At 61.5% G+C, this 17,309-nt stretch overlaps 1 protein-coding gene across 1 annotated transcript in view; it reads right to left on the reverse strand.

Moving 5' to 3' along the window:
• Nucleotides 1-17,309, reverse strand: part of HTT (huntingtin) — an 89,804-nt gene that overhangs the window by 8,182 nt on the left and 64,313 nt on the right. Inside the window, exons 40-56 of the mRNA XM_030885427.2 lie at nucleotides 15,708-15,763; nucleotides 15,469-15,650; nucleotides 14,202-14,381; nucleotides 13,945-14,121; nucleotides 13,621-13,697; nucleotides 12,489-12,627; nucleotides 11,543-11,665; nucleotides 10,117-10,330; nucleotides 9,801-9,946; nucleotides 8,694-8,871; nucleotides 8,013-8,108; nucleotides 6,309-6,496; nucleotides 4,974-5,100; nucleotides 3,343-3,443; nucleotides 2,592-2,746; nucleotides 2,104-2,243; nucleotides 1,176-1,258 (exon numbers count right to left, since the gene is read on the reverse strand). Coding sequence (XP_030741287.1) covers nucleotides 1,176-1,258; nucleotides 2,104-2,243; nucleotides 2,592-2,746; nucleotides 3,343-3,443; nucleotides 4,974-5,100; nucleotides 6,309-6,496; nucleotides 8,013-8,108; nucleotides 8,694-8,871; nucleotides 9,801-9,946; nucleotides 10,117-10,330; nucleotides 11,543-11,665; nucleotides 12,489-12,627; nucleotides 13,621-13,697; nucleotides 13,945-14,121; nucleotides 14,202-14,381; nucleotides 15,469-15,650; nucleotides 15,708-15,763 — 2,362 coding nt within the window. The remainder of the gene's footprint in view (nucleotides 1-1,175; nucleotides 1,259-2,103; nucleotides 2,244-2,591; nucleotides 2,747-3,342; nucleotides 3,444-4,973; nucleotides 5,101-6,308; nucleotides 6,497-8,012; nucleotides 8,109-8,693; nucleotides 8,872-9,800; nucleotides 9,947-10,116; nucleotides 10,331-11,542; nucleotides 11,666-12,488; nucleotides 12,628-13,620; nucleotides 13,698-13,944; nucleotides 14,122-14,201; nucleotides 14,382-15,468; nucleotides 15,651-15,707; nucleotides 15,764-17,309) is intronic.

Consider the following 17,309-nt stretch of genomic DNA (forward strand, 5'->3'; position numbering starts at 1 on the left):
GGACACAGGCACAGGGCATGCAAAGCACAGTGGCCTCTCAGGGCTGGCGGGTGACCATAGAGCCGCCTGAGATCTTCAATTTCAGGGAAAAAAGCCTCAGAATGAGCAGAGGCCCCCCCAAGGGGCAGTGAGAAGGGGATAAAGAAGAAAGCTTACGAAGGGAGGTTTTCACTGCCACGTGACATCGCAGCAAAGTCCTGACAGCAATGAAGCCAGTTCATGGGATTTCTTTACAAGTCTGGCACACAATCACTGGTAGTGAGTCATCCATGGTGAACTAGGCCCTCACTCTCTGCAGTGATCTGATAGACCAGGCCCTCTCTCTGGTAGACCAGGCCCTCGCTCTCTGCAGTGATCTCTGGTAGACCAGGCCCTCACTCTCTGCAGTGATCTCTGGTAGACCAGGCCCTCGCTCTGTAGTGATCTCTGGTAGACCAGGCCCTCACTCTCTGTAGTGATCTCTGGTAGACCAGGCCCTCACTCTCTGCAGTGATCTGAAAGACCAGGCCCTCTCTCTGGTAGACCAGGCCCTCATTCTCTACAGTGATCTCTGATCTCTGGTAGACCAGGCCCTCGCTCTCTGCAGTGATCTCTGGTAGACCAGGCCCTCACTCTCCGCAGTGATCTCTGGTAGACCAGGCCCTCACTCTCCGCAGTGATCTCTGGTAGACCAGGCCCTCACTCTGCAGCGATCTGTGGGAACCCTGGCAAGCCTGTTCACGGGTCGTTCAATGTGGTAAGCCAGGCACTCAATCACTTCATAGGCTGTGGTGGTCAGCGTGGTACTGACTCACGATGTTAACCTGTGGTAAACCTGGAATCTTCACAGTCATCCCTGAAGGGATGCTAGCCTGTGGCACTCACTCACGACAGCTGTCTGTGTTAAATCTGCACGCACTATGGTAAACCCCATTTGTCAGAATTGCTGGTTAAAAAATGGTCCCTACCAATCTAAAAGCAGTGATATGCTAACAGCAGATAGGTAGTAACTGGGAGAACTAATCATCGAGCCGGAAGAACAGAGGGTGGTCTTGGGAGCAGAGGATCCAGGGCCGGGGTCGGGGCCCATCCGGAGGCCCTCTGACCAAGTGCAGCCCCTCCAGCCTGGTCACGACTGTCCCCAGCACAGCCCTGTGAGCACAGGCACAGAGACGCCCGAGGGTGGGGACACACACCTGGCCGAGCTTGTAGCTCATGTTGCCCAACTCGCGCTCCGGGTTGATCTGTAGCAGTAGCCGGTCGTGGCTGAGGAGGGCCCCTGCGAAGAAGAACGAGGCCGTGGGGCAGGCACCGTGCCCGGCTTCCTCACCGCAGTCACCTGCTTGGCTGGCACCCTCAGCACCAGCACTCATGTTGACAGAGCTCCTCAGCCCAAAGCTCATGCCCAAAGGCTGCAGCCCGGGGAGGCAGAGCCTTCCCTCCCCCCACCTCCCGCTGCGATTTCCCTGCCTCTCCCAGCGTGTGGGCAGATGACCGCCCCACCCTGTGTGCCACCCTCTGGGTCTCAGCTGAAGGTCCCATCTCTGCCCCATCTCCTTCAAAGGCCCCGCTGGAGCTTCTGCCCAGCTCTGCACACCCCGCAGAGGGGCTTGGGTCCTTCCAGTGGGAGCTGCTGCGAGAAGCCTCCAACTATCCGCCCACTTCTCATGCCTGAGAGAGCCTTGGGTGCCTATGGGCTGATGACAGCCGAGCCCCTCACGCCTGGCACCGGCTGGGTATGGAGAACACACTGTGCTGGCCTATGAAGCCCTACACAAGCGACACCTTCCAAGTGTTGCACTTGTAAGATCTGCCGGCCGTGAGGCAGGTGAGGCACCACCACATGTACGGGAGGCCTAAGGCTCAGTGTTCAGTGAGCACCGACCGGGATGGGAGAGATGTGTTTGGGGGTGTAGGCCATAGTTTCTAGCCCCTGAAAACTCTTCTGCTCCCCAAGCTTGGATGGTTGAGTCCCCAAGAGGCACGCCAGTTCAGTCCGGATGCGACATCCTCAGAGAAGTTAACGTCCTGGCCCTGCCGAACCCCGGAGCCAGTGTATGCGGAGAGTACCGCCACCCCCTGGACTTGCACGGCGTGAGGGCAAACAGAGCCTCTCCGAGGTACCTGTCGTGGCTGGAGACAGAGAAGGGACAGGGTCCCAGGCTTGGTATGGGTGGTGGGTGGCGATGTTCTCTCTCTTAGAAACCATGGCCTGGACTTCCTGCTCGACAATCCCTCGGATGACACTCAACTTCCTCCCAAGCCTAAGACGCAGAACCAAGACCAAAGAGCAGAGTAATGATCAGGAAGCCCTCACCAACCCCAGGCTTGGGCCACAGATGGCCAGCGAGCAGAGAGTGAGTGGGCACAATTCCTCCAGGACAGAGGTCTGGCCAGCTCCCATCTGCCTCTCTCTGGCCTGTGTTCCTGTTGCTGTGCCAGTCTGCCCTCAACACCCACCCCACCCGCTGTGGGCAGTCACTGACCAGCCCTGGGGACCCCACCCTCCACCTTTTCAGCAAGGTCACGGACACACGGTGTTGCCCGCAGTCTTGGCAGGGGCAGTGCTGCCCTGGGGTCGGGGTCGGAGGAAGGCCGAGTGGAGTGCATACCTGGTATCCAGAGCTTTCAGTGGTTTGTTCCGGGGCTGCTGCTCCAAGCAGCTCACTGCGGGGTTTCCGGCCACGGGGACAGTCATGGCGCTCAGCACCAGGGAGGTGATGGCCTGCACAGCCAGGACGTTGATCTGCGTCCTCTCTGTGTCTTCCTGCAGGGGGAGCACAAAGGCACGGGGTAAGGAGCAACACACACACACACACCCACACACCCACACACACACACCCCCAGCCGAGGGGCAGGCAGGGCCCTTCAGTCCCAGGCGCACTGGGTCTGGTCAGGGGGCTGGGCCCCGAGAACTGAAGAGGCAGGAGCCCCCACGGGTGGTGCTGTGTGAGCCCACCCTGCCCGGCACAAGACCTGGGGCACCTGCTTGGCCAGCATCCTCCTTCCAGAGCAAAGCCCCAACACAGAGCTCTGTACCCATGCCTCCCTTGGCCTTCCTCCCACCCGCTCTCAGAGTGAAGGACCCAAAGCCCGTGGCTTCCCCGGCACACAGCTCTCACTCGCCGCCCCCGAGGTGCCCAGGACCCTCCGAGGCCGTCAGGAAAGGTGCCCTTTCCCTTCGGTGCACAGCCAGGCCTCTCAGCGCCCCCGGAAGTGCACAGAACGACGGGCAGCGAGAGCCAGCACCTGGGCAGTTTCTGCCCAAGGACCCCAGGCCACACAGAGGCAGACTCTTGCCTTCCTCATGGCCGCCCGCCTGCCAGGTGTGCCCATCTGGGGTGGGGCTGGGCGTGGTCTTACTTCCGGTGGCCTCTCCTCCTGCTCCATGGAGAGGGGCTGTGTCACCAGGACCCCAAGGAGGGCAGCCCACGTTTCTTCAAACTGCGTGCGGCTGGTCCACCCTGGGGACGGAGCAGGAATGAGCAACGTCCTCACAGCGGGGGTGGGGTGGGGGCACACCCCTTAACAATCCCATCAAGACTCTGCCACCTCCACTTAGCGAGAGCAACACACACACACACACACACTGCCCACGCACCCTGGGAGGTCAGCTGGACCACCCTGATGGAGAAAGCAGGGCGGAGCACGGGGGTGGAGGGTGGGGTGGATTAGGATTGCCCATGAAGGGGCAGGCTGACTAACCACTGGCCTTCCCACCTCCCACAATGGCCGAGCGACACTGGACGACACCGTCCACCTCAAGGGTCAGGCAGGACACCCCAGTGCCCCGTCTATCCCACCCGGGACAACACAGCACCGACACAGGGGCCAAAGCAGTCTCCCCTGACCCTGACCGCAAGCGCCAACACGGGACCGACGGAGAGCAAGTGCGGTGCTGTCCTCGGGCTCTGGGCAGGCGTGTCTGTCGAGCGCCACCGCCCACAGTCAGCACTCCTTCAGAGGCTGGCCCAGAGCCACCCCTGCCAGTCCCGCCTGTGTGTGTGTGTGTGTGTGGGGGGGGGGGTTACACCAACACACCAATCCAGGCAGCTGAAGACCCTAGACACATGTTCAAAGTCAGACCTCAGGACCCAGGCAGGTGGGTGTTGGGACACGGACATTAAGGAGATATGTGGGCAGACAGACACGTGTGCTCATGGGAAAGGTGACGTGGTTATGAAGAGAACTGGGCAAATGGAAGTCCATGGGACAGATGGGCCTGCATCTGTCTATGCATCTGGCCGACGGCTCAGCAAATACCGGGCAAGGGGACCAGCCAGGGACAGCCTGACACAAGGGACCCTCCTTTTGTGATCTGCCTTGGACAAGGCATGACTGCCCACTGAGGGGTGGAGGGAGGAGTCTGCCATCAGCGTCCTGGGAGCAAATGCTGCACCAGGTGGGCAGGAGCTGCAGAGCCGGAAGCAGGGGGAGCAGACCATCAGGGACTCCCCAGGGAGATGCCATAGCAGGAAGCTCCCCACTCGTCTGAGTGGTCTCCAGGGGGGGTCTCCGGAGGGAGACAAAGGTGGAGGCACACACGGGGCTTCAGAAACCAAGGAAGGGGACTTCAAGAAGCACGCTGATGTAGCCAGCCAGGTTCCTTTCCCGAGCAGCAATGCCACAGCCCTCAGCGCGGCAGGATGCCCTGCTGGCACTGCCAACCCCTGCCAGCCAACTCCCGGAGGTTCACACCAAAGGATCTCACGTGCCCTGACAAGGCCTCTCAGAAGAGGGCTAAGCAGCAGGCTCTCCTGAGAAGCCCAGGAGGGTACCCTCTAACCCAGGGGGGTGAAAACAGAATCCGGCCTCCCCTGGGCTGGGACATAGAACACCTGGGATCTTGCACCCACACCCCACCGCCCACGCCCAGGTGCGAGCTGCAGCTGCACAACAGCCAGTATGCTGCGCACTCTGTGCGTCTCTGTGGTCTCCCGACTCTGCTAACGGGAGGCAGCCTCCGCTGCAGTTCCAGGGCGTCCGAGGAATACCCAGCGTGTTGATCCGGTAGATGAACTCCTTGAAAACCTCCTTCTCTTGCAGGAACTCCACGGGGATCTCGGGAAGCGCTGTGCCAAACTCCCCTCCAGGCTTGGGTGACCACCCGAGCTTCCACACCTGGGGTTTAAGAAACAAGCTGGTCAGCATGTCCATCTGTCCGTAGGACATCTGCTGTGAGGAAGCAGCCCCACGTGGCATGGGGCTCTCACTTGTGCCTTGGAGCACCTTCATCAGCTGGTGTCCCCAGACAGATCTGCTCGGGCTGCCACACAGGGTGGAGGCCTGGCCGCCGGAGTGACTCGGGTCCTCAGTCAGTGTCTGTAGCCCCCGCTCTGGGGGAGGTCAGGACCATAGCGGGTGGGACGTGAAAACCAGCCACACACTGAACAGACAGCCCTGGGCCCCGCTTCTGGAGGGCTCCATGGCCACTCAGCCGCCATGCAGGGGCAGGCCACCCAAGAAGTGGACAGGTCCCCCAGACAGCTCGGCAAGAGCCCAGGCTGAGGCCCCAGGGCCTTGTGGGGCAGGGCCTGAGCCTGTCCACCAGACCCCTCCCCTCCCCTCAGCTAAGCGGAGGAAACGTCTAGCTCAGCCCAAGCCTGGGGTTCACGAGGCTGCTTCTCAAACGTCCAATGGGGGCTGGTCTGCACTGCCTGTGCCAGTGTAGCACCGCCTGCCTACCTGCTAGCAGACTCCAGCTTCCTGTACTGCATGCACACGGCCTGTCTGCGGAGCTGCCCCTCCCTCCTCAGTCTCGAGCAGCCCCCACCAGGCCCTGTCTGAAGGACGCCCTGCGTCCCACGCCCTGCACCCCTGCTCTGTGGAGACACAGGTATTAAACTGCCAGGACCCACTGTGGTGGCCCCTGATGGAAACAACCCCACACTAGGCGTGTTCTCAGAGGGGGCCCTGCCTAGAAGCCCCTCTCACCACCTGGCCTCCACCTGGAGGCTTCGCCTGGGCCTGCAAACACCCTGCTGTGGGCTGGGTGGCTAGGAGGCTGGGAGGGGAGGGTGCCGGTCCCGACTAAGCACACCTGCTCTCAACTGGCGAGAAGGGGGCACCGGAGCGCAGGGCTAAGCTCAAATGTGGATGTGCTCAGCCCACACCCTGTGACACGTGGCCACAGCTGTACCCCAAGATACATGGCGCAGTCACACCCTGAGATGCCGAGGCTGGGACTCCAAGACGACGCTCACAGCTGTGCCAAACACGTGGCCACCAGGCTCTGTGCTCAGCTACACCCTGCACCGCTGTGGCTGGCCGGCCCAGACCTCACCTCGCTTCCGCCTGAGGCAATGAGACAAAGGGGAGTCCGGGCTCACCAGGGGCGGGACCCTCGTGTAGCTGTTGACGAGGGGCAGGCGGGCCAGGCTGACCACGATGTTCCGCAGCACGGGCGTGAGGAAGGCGGGAGTGCTGCTGCTCCGCGTGTGGCCCAGGGTCAGCGCAGACTGCAGGGCCTCCACCATGTCGGCCACCATCTCACAGGCCGCTGTGACGTACTGGGGACCTGGGGAGACACGAGAGTAGCCACTCAGCCTACTCCCTGCTGCCCGGGCCAAAGACGGTCAGGTGGTCAGCCCAGGTGTTCTCCCTGCGGCTGGCCCAGCCCTGATGACACCCATAGCCCGGTAGTTCCCCAGGAGACAATGCCCTCCCTGATTCATTCACCCAGGACCCCGGGCCTGTCCTACACGTCACATCAAGTGAAGACCACGCTGGAACCCCTAGGCCCTGCTCCTCTGAACAGATATGGCTGTGGGCGGGGGTTCTGACACACGTGCACCCAACTTCTCAATTTGGGGTTCCGGGCACAAGCCGCATGGCTGATAGAAACACAGCCCTGAGCTGCGGTGCCCCCCCAAGTGTGACCCTGCTCTGCCTGCAGACAGCGTGTGTGAGAACAACATCTGCTACATCCATGGGCATCTCTGGGTGATGGCCTTGGACCTAGGATACATTCTCATGAGAGAGACCGGCTGCCTCTGTCACACTGACCAGCGGCGTAGCCTCTATGAGGGCACAATCCCATGGACCCCTCCTCCAGGGCCCCGCCATGGCTCATGGTCACCAAGCACCTAGGCATGCCTACTCGCTGCCCTGGGCAGGGCTGGGCAGGAGTGACCAGCTGGGTCAGCACCGTCCTCAAGGCAGGACTGGGAAACCAAGGACACACAGGAGGGTGAAGCCTGCGACCCACCCCAGCAGGGTCTGGCTGCCACTGCTCCCGAGGCTGTTCCCAGGGACTTGGGCATGTGGACAGGAGGGCCAGTCCTGGGAAAGGGCACCATGCTTGATAAAGGGTCAGCAGGAAAGAGGGCACCCCTCATGACAGTCTGCACAGTGAGCTCATACACAACAGCCGTGAGGACAGTGCTGGGCGGCGCTGACCAGACAGCCCAATAGCTGCCACTGCAGACATGTGGGCAACACCCAGAACTGGGCACTGCCGTGCCACGCTGGCTCACTGCCAGCCAAAAAAGGTGGGCACGCACAAGTTCCGCAGGCGGTGGCAGAACCCTGATCAGACCCCGGGGCTTTTGAGAGGCAGAGAGAAGCCCCCCAGGCCGCATCATCTCTGCTCAGGTGCAGAAGGCCCTCGGCCCCACCCACCCAGAAATCACCTTAGAATTGAGATGAAAAAAAGCCGAAGGGCAACAGAATCTAGAAATCGTTTGGTGGTGGGGCAGGGGATGGTAGCAACTGTTTTCCCCTTTAAGAAGGGCAGCCGTTTTCTCTACCAACCCACCAGACAGAGGGCTGACGCTAACACTCAGCCTGGGATACTGACATCTCCACTCCTCGCTGCCTGCTGTCCCCTGGTTTCCCAGGACAAGACTCGAGGCGGCCTGTTGTGGGCCCCCGGGACAGGGCCCAGAAGTGGGAAGAAGGTGGGGTGAAGAGGGAGCGTGCTGAGGGGGCCCATGCGGGGTCCCCGGAGCTGAGGCTCCCCACCCCATGGTCTCTTGATAGTGACCCCCCCCCAGGCCCTGCGCGAGGGACAGGAAGGAGGGCTGCAGACCTACGTGGGGGGTGTGCATCCACTCGGTCCTCGCTGGTCGGCTTGGGCGCGGTCACCCTCCTCTCCGGGCTGAGAAGCTGGTCCCCGGGCTGCACCAGGACTGCAAGAGGGCAGAGCAAACGGCCTGGCCAGCTGCCCAGTTGGTCCTGTGCCGGGCTGTTTGAGGGACGGTGGGGGAGGTGGGCAGACCGTGGGGGCACCGGCCTGGCTGTCGACCTCCTGCTCATTGTGGGGTTTCAAGGGTTTGGAGACTGCACTCGGGTTTCCAGAGCCGCCCGCCACTGCCTGCTGCTGGCCGGCTCTCCCCTGAAGGTTTGACCCGATGCTCCAGGGTGCACTGACAGCACCAGCCAGCCGCAGCTGGCTCCCCAAAAGGACCCAGGAACCTGGAGTGGCCCATTCCAACACCCAGGCACAGTGAGAAGGCGCAAGCACTCGCTCTGCAGTGCTCAGACAGCCCCCCGCACCGACTGACGTCCCCTTCCAGAGCTAGGCTCGAGCACATGTCCCCAGGGAACAGTGGCTTCGACATCACACCGGGTTCAAGTCACACCTTTGGGACGCTATCCCTTCATCTGAAGGCCAAGCAGCCCAGAGGACCAGACACCCAGGGACACACATGACAAGTGCGCGGAACCCAGTTCAAGTTCGGTGAGGGCTTCCCGAGCGCCCCGCGCCTACTCACTGGCCTCAAGGAGGAAGCGCACACAGTGGATGAGGGAGCAGGCGTGGGTCACACACTCGGCAGAGGACAGGACGAGCCAGAGGCCCGGCAGCTGCAGCGCCCGGCAGCAGCAGTCCAGGCCGGCCTGCAGGTCCAGGCTCAGCGGGATCCGCTCGTGGATGAGGTGCCACGACAGGGCCTGGGGGAGGGGGTGGCAGGAACACGTCAGCGTCGTGTCCTGCAGGGGACTTGGGGCCTGTATGTCTGACAGCTCAGCTCTGCCCTCCTCTCCACTGTGCCCCCATCCCCAGCACTCACCACTGTCCCCTACCATCCAGTCTCACGGGTTCCCGGCTTCCCGCTGGCTCACACCCAAGGCGCCTGTCCTCCGAGATGCCCACATCCTGCCCGCCCCTCTCCCAGCTCCAGGACCCAGGGCTGACTTGCACGGCCAAGGAGGCAGGAGCCAGCTGGAGGCCATCCTAATGTCAACAAGGCTACTTCCCACCAGCTGGGGGAACCTGGCAAGCCTCCTGGCCCCAGACCTGGCTTTTCTCCATGGGGTGGGCGCAGAGCCCCTCAGCCAGAAAGAGAAGCAGGGGGCAGAGGTGGGTCCCGGTCTTTGTCCCGCCCACAGCGGGCACTCCACAACTGGCAGGGACCCCTCAGGTCTGTGAGCCAGACCCCCCACTACGTGGACAGCATGTTGCTGTGGTCCAGGAGGGTGCCTCCTGAATGGCTGGATGAGGGCCCTCAGACACGTCCCTGCGGCAGCAGGGCCATGCACCAGCTCACAGGGACAGAGCGCAGCTGGCAGAGGTCTCTCTGAAGGGCAGGGCACCAGCATGCACGGCACAACGCTGGCACACATGTTGGCATGGGCTACATGCTCAGTCCCCTGACAGATATGCCCACACTTCCCAGCGTGTCATTCCTCTACAATCAAGCTCTATACCCTATTCTTGGGGCTATTTTTCCTCAGAGAACAAGCTGCCAGTCCAGAGGGCACAGGGCGGCCCTGCCTAGGATGGGGGAGAGAGTGAAGAGGGTATGGCGCCTCTCCCTCACCTGCTTACTCTCCTGACCCTACTATCCCACAGACATGTGCCGCTCAGCTCAGGCCCGTACCTCGAGCGTCATCACCACAAACTTCACAGTGTCGCGCTCCTTCTCGGGGGGCAGGTGCAGACGGATGGGCACTCTGGAGAGCAACACCAGGTACTGCGCCAGGGCCCGGGCCAGCGTGGTCAGAGACCGGTACAGCACAGCGTCCCCTGAGACAGAGCGGCAGTCCTGAGACCAGAGCCCGGTAAGCCAGCCAGCTAGCCAGAGCGAGCCATTCGGGGGCCTTGCCCCTTGGGCTGCACCCCCGCGGGAAACTAACAGGAAGCTCTCAGTGCCCACTGTGTTACTCTGGGAGGGGACAGGTTTTTGTTTTCATTACCAAACAGGCCGTCCAGCTTGCTCCAGTAGGCAGAGGGCTCAGCAGGCAGAAAGGGCTGGAACACCTGGTGGGTGGCCGGGAGCTGCTGGACGAGGCCAGCTATCCGGTCCAGGGTGACAAAGCGGGCCGTTTCAAAGAGAGGGCTGCTCTGGCCCGAGGCCAGCTCGCTCACGCCGAGGCTTAAGCACGGGGCCAGCAGGCTCAGGTTGAACTCCTGCAATCAGAGCAAGGAGAGTGGGCCTTCAACCAGGAGGACAGTGGAGGCAGGGACGGACGAACGGAAGGACAGACTACAGCCTATGGGAGTTTCTGAGAACCCTCGGGGTTGCAAACAACTTCTCAGTACCGTTTAACGTGAGCTCAGTAACACATCCCTCCGAAGCCCTAGTGTCCCTGCAGCTGGGGGTTCAAACCCCACCTTGGCCGGACAGGGCTCCCGGCACTGACTGGATGGCAGGGCTCTGCTTCCAGCTGGAGTGTGTTCCTACCTCACGGCACGTCCACCTCTAATTCTACACCGCGGTCTGACACGCCCGCAACGTTTTGATTGATGAGAACACAGCACTAAGGCTGATCCGTTTGTCCTCTGAGGCATCGGCCAACCACACCCCTCGCTTGACCAATCAGGAGTCCCAGAAGCAAAGCCAGACTTGTGGCGAGAAGACCATGTGTCGCCTTCACATACCGTGTTTTGCCAGTGTTTTCACCTTCCACCCATCACGTTTTAATGTTTCAGGTGGAATCACAATCAGCAGGGGCGTGCTTGTGCAGTGGTTAAGTGCCCTTGCAGAGCCACAGGCCCAGGGGCAGCTGTGTCCTGAAAGGTCATTCGGGACCTCGGGCGAGGGGTGGTCCTGTGTGCTTGACATTCTGGCTCAGCAACAGCCTCCACTGCTGCAGACCCGCCTCCCTCTGACCTTCTTCAGGAGTTCCCCCACCACACTGCTGCCAGGACACACAGAACTCACAGGCCATGCTGATGATTTGGGGGTTTATTAGGGAAGCTCAAGGTGACATTTCAGGATCAGGAATGCTGCCGCTACAGCTCTTCCATCAGGATAGCCTTTTCTTAGCCATGCCTCCAGGCTAGACACCCCCACCCCCGCATAAAGCTTACAAAGCCCCTTTAAAGCTGCTGGTGAATGCCCCAGGACATGCCGTTGCCATCAGCCTCAGCTGGCAAGGGCTCTCAGTTCTCAGTCTTGGGTCAGCAAACTTTGCCCCCCAATTAAGTGCCTGGAGGCCCCTCCCTCTGCAGGCCAGCCCCCTGCTCTCAGGTGCTGTGGGCTGGGAAGCCCAGGGCTCCCTCTCCTGGTTCCTTCAGGAGTGCAGGAAGTTAAGCAGCAGGAGTTAGTCACATCCGGCCAGCAGCTATCTGGGGGTCAGAGAACACCCCCCCTCCCGGAAGCCCCCCTCCCCCCCTCACCGGGTTCATCATGAAGGCAGCCAGCTCGTCGGCAGGGATCCTGTGCACCAGCTCTGCCCCTTCCAGCAGCGCAGAGTCCGACCTGGTCCAGCACTGGGACTTGACAAGGCAGATATACCAGTCCTGGAAGGCAGAGGCCAAAGGGCTCCTTCTTTGCCACCACCCCTCACGTCCTGGGGCCCAGACCTAAGAAGGGCCCTCCTGAGCCTTGAGTACAGCATTGCTGACACAGACCCTCACAGCTGCTGCCCTTCTCTGTGCTGACCCTACACCGGCACCCTCTCCTGGGATGGGCTGCTGTCTGTCTCCCTAGCACTGGGGGAGGAGGGGATAACTGGACCTGAAGCAGGGGCTTCACCGTCCTGCGCACGGGCTGCAGTTCTGCTGCCAGAATCTGGGGCGGGGAGGGCTGGGAACACTGCTGGCTTCTCCCCCAGCTCTGCCACTGTGGCTACTGCACTGCTGCTTCCAGCAGACAGGCTGGCCGGCCGCTCTGAAGGAAAGGGGACAGGGCTGGCCCTGGACCTGCAGGAAGCCAGAATGTGCCAGGAGAAAGCTGACCGGGCACCGGCACGTGCTTGGAGGGCTGTGCCCCCAGAGGCTCTGAAGACACTGCCAAGTACTCTCTCACATCCTGCAGCGCCCCGAGATGCCCCAGCCCTATCCTGGGTGCACACACTGGGGGGTCTAGACCGTGCCCCCAGGCCCCCATTCCCGACCCATGAACCTCAAGTCAGCATGTCCTCTCACTAGGACCCCTCCTCAACCCAAGGTGACAGATAACCTGGGCCGACTGCAGGCTTCCATTCAGAGGGGGACCCAGCGTGTGGCTGAGGGGCGCTGGGGCAGGCCGCATGGAACCGGACAGACTGGCCGCTAGAGTGAGACCGACACGTGTCAGCACAGGGCTCACCCCGAGGCAGACTCATGCGTGCTGTACACCTACTTTGTCTGGGCTCAGGGTCTCCAGGGACACCTGCCCATCCCCGTCCAGAGGGTGCGAAGTGACAGGAGGGGCGGGGCTGGGTGACTCGGGGACAGTGGAGAGACGGAACCTGTCCAGCAGGGAGTAGAGTCTTTGGTGCCTGGAATGTAAACGCACAAGCGGTGGCTTCTAAGGGGAGCGTCTCCCCTCACAGTCACTCTCTCACGGAGGCTGCCTGGGGCCCACCAGCTCTCAAAAACCCCAGCTCCCGCCCTGGGAAGGCAGCCCAGCCCGCGGCGCCTGCACCAGTAACACAGTGTGAAGCCCGTATAACCTCTGATCAAACCACCACCTGGCCAGGCCCAGGAGTCTTGGGAGTGCAGAGGTTAAGCATGCATGAGCAAATCAAAGGGCCGTGGTCTGACCCACTAGCCGCTGAGAGGAAGACCCTCGGGGCTGTGTACGGTCCTCCAGGCTTGCTACAAGTTGCCATCAGCCTGGCAGCTGCGGCCAGGGTTGCCCTTTCTGTGGGTCAGTGTGGACAGTCATCTCACCAGAGCATCACTGCACCTGGGCCATGTTGCTCCCGATCCCCGTCTGGCTGAGAGGGGCCCCTTGGCAATGCAGACGACGGGCGGCCCAGACCAGAGGGAACCCGAGACTGCGGTGCTGCCCAGTACACCCCGGCCCCAACTGCCCCAAGACAGCAACCACAGCAGAGGGGTTACATTCTCCCCAAGCCTCTCTGGGGCACACTCTAAGAGCTCCTCTTAGCGGCCACTGCTGCCGGGCAGCCAGGGAACAGACTGTAACATGGACGAGCCGAGGGAAAGGCCTGCAAGTGAAAGGAGGGGCTCGATGGCGGTGCAGAGGCAATGCCAGCAAGCAGAGCCAAGCTGCCCCTGCGCCGAGAGCCAGGCAGGCCTTTCCCACCTGCAGTCCGTGCTCTGCTACGGCCGAGGGGCAGGGCTCCTGTTCTCAGGAGCCACGCGGGGACACCATGGAGGCTACAGAAGCCCCCACTATGCTCCCCACATGTCCAGAGGCTCCCCCTGCTCCACGGTGCTGCTGGGTAAGCCCCTCACTCTGGCCCTGTGGCAGCATCCCCTCAGGCCCTAGGCTGGGGACCCCAGGGCACCATAGGCCACATTACCTCTGTGCTAGCCCGCTGCTCTGGAGGTACTCCTGAATCCTGTTCAGTTCTTCCAGGGGCAGCTGGGACACGCTGCTCTGGGGTAGAAAGAGGACACAGGTGGGCGTGGCACGCAGCAAATGTGACCACTGGCCTGTGGCCTGAGTGGGGCAGGGGGGGCCATGGGACGAGAGCAAGCGCCAGAGAGGGCTGTGTGGGACACCATGGGGTGGAGCCCGCCCGCTTCTCCCTGAGCCAGGGAGCAAGGCCGCATGGAGCCTGTGCCCGTGGGGGCACCACCACCCACCCACCCCATCAGCAGGCTCGCCTGATAGGCTTCCACACCTGGGCGTTGGCCGCCAGCAGCATCTCCACGCGGCGGCAGGCCAGCGTGTCGACCCTGCGTGCCAGCACACGAAGTGGGGTGCTCAGCAGGCGGTCCACATACAGGGTCAGCACGGCGCCTGACTGGCTCAGGTGGATACCCTCCAGGCACTGCAGCGTCCTCCGCAGCGTGCTGGGCTGCGGGCAGGGGGAGAGGCGCACAAGGTGGGGAAGACCTCCAGGGACCGCAGTGCTGGGCGTGGGGGCTGGGGACTTACGGTGGAGAGGTCCTCACAGCGGGACTGGATGGCCTGGATGAAGAGGCCGCTGGCGGCAGAGTTGCGGTGCACAGCGCTGATGAAGTCCTGGACCGGGGGCTCGTGGGACAGGCTGATGAGGTCCTGGATGTGGTTCACGATGAGCCAGGTCAGGTGCTCCGAGTCGTGCAGGTTCTGACACTGCGGGGACAGGGGCACGTGGAAGGGGCTCACTCCAGTCACAGTCCTCAGTGAGAGCAGGAGTTAGAGCCTTGGTGGGAGAAGGCTGCCCGCACCTGTCCAGGGCCCTGAGGTCTCAGAGCTCCTGCGGGCCAGGGGTGGGTGGGGTGGCGGGTCAGAAGTGACTGGATGTCAGTGGGTTTGGTTCTTGAGTGGGGGTTCACAGGACAGGGGCACGGTGGAGGGGGCCTGCTCCCAGGTCAAAGGGTGAGAGGGGCACAGTGGGAGACCAACCAGCACCTGCCATGGCCATGGGGACAGTGGCCCCTCCACAGCCACTCCTTCCCACTGGGCCTCAGCATGCCCTCCCCCACCCCACCTGAGGGAGGTCACTCTCTCTCTCAGCAGGACAAGATTCAGCATAGTGGGCACAGCTTCACTAAAGCCTCTGAGCCCCCAGAGGGACAGAGCTTCCTGGCCCCCAAGCAGCAGAGGACGGCTGCCCTCTCCTGGCCCTCAGGGACCTTCCAGGCCACTAGGACAGCCTGGCCACTCTGCTGACCTCAGGGTCAGGCAGTTGCGCTCACAGAGACAGTCAGTCCCTTTTCTCACAGTTTGTCCTCAAAGTGGAAGAGGAGGCACCGGGGACTCCCACGGGGCGTGTACGGCCAGCCGCGGCTCAGCCGGGCTACGTGCCCGAGGCCAGTTGTGCACCCAGGAAACGGCCCTCCACCGGGTACTCTCAGCAAAATACCAGAAAGTGGCTTTGCTTCTCCCCTCACGACTGACTGGGTGCCTGCGAGCTTCCTACCTTCCTATGGTGAGCGCAAGGCCAGTCTCATGGTTACAATGACACAACAGTCACATTGGGAAGAGTGGCACTCCAACAAGAATCTATTTTAAAGGCGACCACAAGCAACTTGCACAGACAGTATGTGGCACTGGGAAAGCAGCCGAGGCAACGGGGACGCCTGGCACTTTGCTTTTATCAGCACCATCTCCACCGCGGCTGCCTCAGCACTCATACCAGACGCATCCTTGAGGCGCCCAGCCGAATCCCCGGCAGCTTCAGTGCATGGACCCCGTGCCCGATGCCCCTCACACTTACAACGTAGTCGCAGAAGAGGATGAGCGCCCCTCTCCGCACGATTTCCCGGTTGCACATGCCCAGTTTGGAGCCCAGGTCGGAGTCCTGGGGCCCCCCCAGAGTCTGGGGGCTCAGCAGCTTTGTGCTGGAGAGGCTGTGTCTCCTAGGAGTGGCAGAAGGCAATGACAGTAACAGGCTTATTTCTAAAACACCGACCAGTGACCTGACTGTAGCTCACACACAGGAAAGCTAGGACCAACCGGGTCGTGGCAGAGGGGGCATGGGCACTGTGCCCTCTTGCCAGGCAGTGGCGACACTAAGAAAATAGGGGGTGGGGGCAATGTGTAGGGAACAGAGACGCTCGACTGACAGCTAGTACTTCGGTTCCAGAACTGAGGAGGGGCTCGCCCTAATGAAGCCGAGAACAAACTCATGGTGGGGGAAGAGATACTCTGCCCTTGATCTGCTATACAACTCGCCTGCTAGCAGTAAGCAGACCTTCCCATGTTCGTCTGTATCAATGACCCACTGGGCATGCCAGCCACATACTGTGCACAGTGTGTGTGCTGCCGTCTGTGAGGGGCCTGTGCTGGCTGGTAAAGGCAGTTGTAGTTGTGCAAAAACCACTCCTACCCCAAACCCAAGCCCAAGCCCCCCGCCAGTGAGTGGCTTCTGGCTTACCACGACCCTCTAGGACAGAGTCTAACTGCTGCTGGGGGGGTGGGGTGAGGTCTCTGAAGTTGTCAGTCTTTATGCGGGCAGGAATCTCCTCTTTCTCCTGCAGAGTGACTGGTGGGTTTGAACCCCCAACCTTCCGATTCTCACTTTAACCACTGCACCACCAGGGCTCCTTAGAGACATTCTGTGTTTGGGGACTGGGAGTATAGACATCTTGCAGGATCTACTAACTTAACCCTAGGGCAATCTAAGGAAAGGGCTATTAAAGCGAGTATAAAGGGAGCCTAGAGCCAAGGGGCCAGACATGATTGGCAGAATGACCGCATGTGTGGGGTGACTCCTACACACTGACTGCCTAGTAAGCAGGCCAGTATTCGAGTCTATGGGCCCAGTGCAGTGGCTGATGCGGCATTGGGACACAGCCTCAGAGTGGGGGAACGCTTCCAAGATTAGCACTTTCAAATCCCACTGATGGCATACAGGGAAGCAGACAGGAATGATGAAGAGACCCCTCAGACACTGGCCAGCACAGAGGGACCCAGCACTTTGGCACCCCGGGGAGCAGAGCGGGTCTGTGGGAGCAGAGAGTGGGCGGCTTATCTGCAGCTTCAGACGAGACACCTGACCTGGAAGATGCGTTTCTCCAGGGAGTCGGGGGAGCGGGCCATGCCATCTGGAGTCAGCACATGCTTCCCAAACAATGGTTGGAGGCCGCAGCCCATTCTAGGGAGGCCCAGAACCACCACAAAAGAGTTCTCCCCACGTGAACAATCCTGCTCTGAGAGCTGTCAGAGGACATGGCTCTGGAAAGTTCAATGGCAGGCCTGCTGGGCCAGGACGTGGCCATCTGGGCCGTCTGCGCTCAGGAAGATCCACAGCCCGAAGCCCTTGGGTGACTCTCCTGTCACAGGGTTGCTGTGCGTGGGAATGCACATGGGACGGTCATGGTTGGGCCTGCTTCTGGTGGACGTGTGAGCAACTGACCCCCAGAAACCGACGCACAAAGCTACCCGCTTCTGGCAAAAGAGGTCTGCCCACAGCAACACACTGGGACGTGGTATTTCCCAGCAGTTTTGCAACTCAGTGTGAGCTCAGCCGAATGCCCAGCATGAGAACCTGGGGGCAAACCGCCTGGCAGGGACGAACAGCTGGGCGGGAGCAAGAGCTACCCTCAGAGCGGACTC

Source organism: Echinops telfairi, unplaced genomic scaffold (assembly GCF_000313985.2).
Source record: "Echinops telfairi isolate 266 unplaced genomic scaffold, ASM31398v2 ScPeMD7_28;HRSCAF=97, whole genome shotgun sequence".
NCBI lineage: Eukaryota > Metazoa > Chordata > Mammalia > Afrosoricida > Tenrecidae > Echinops > Echinops telfairi.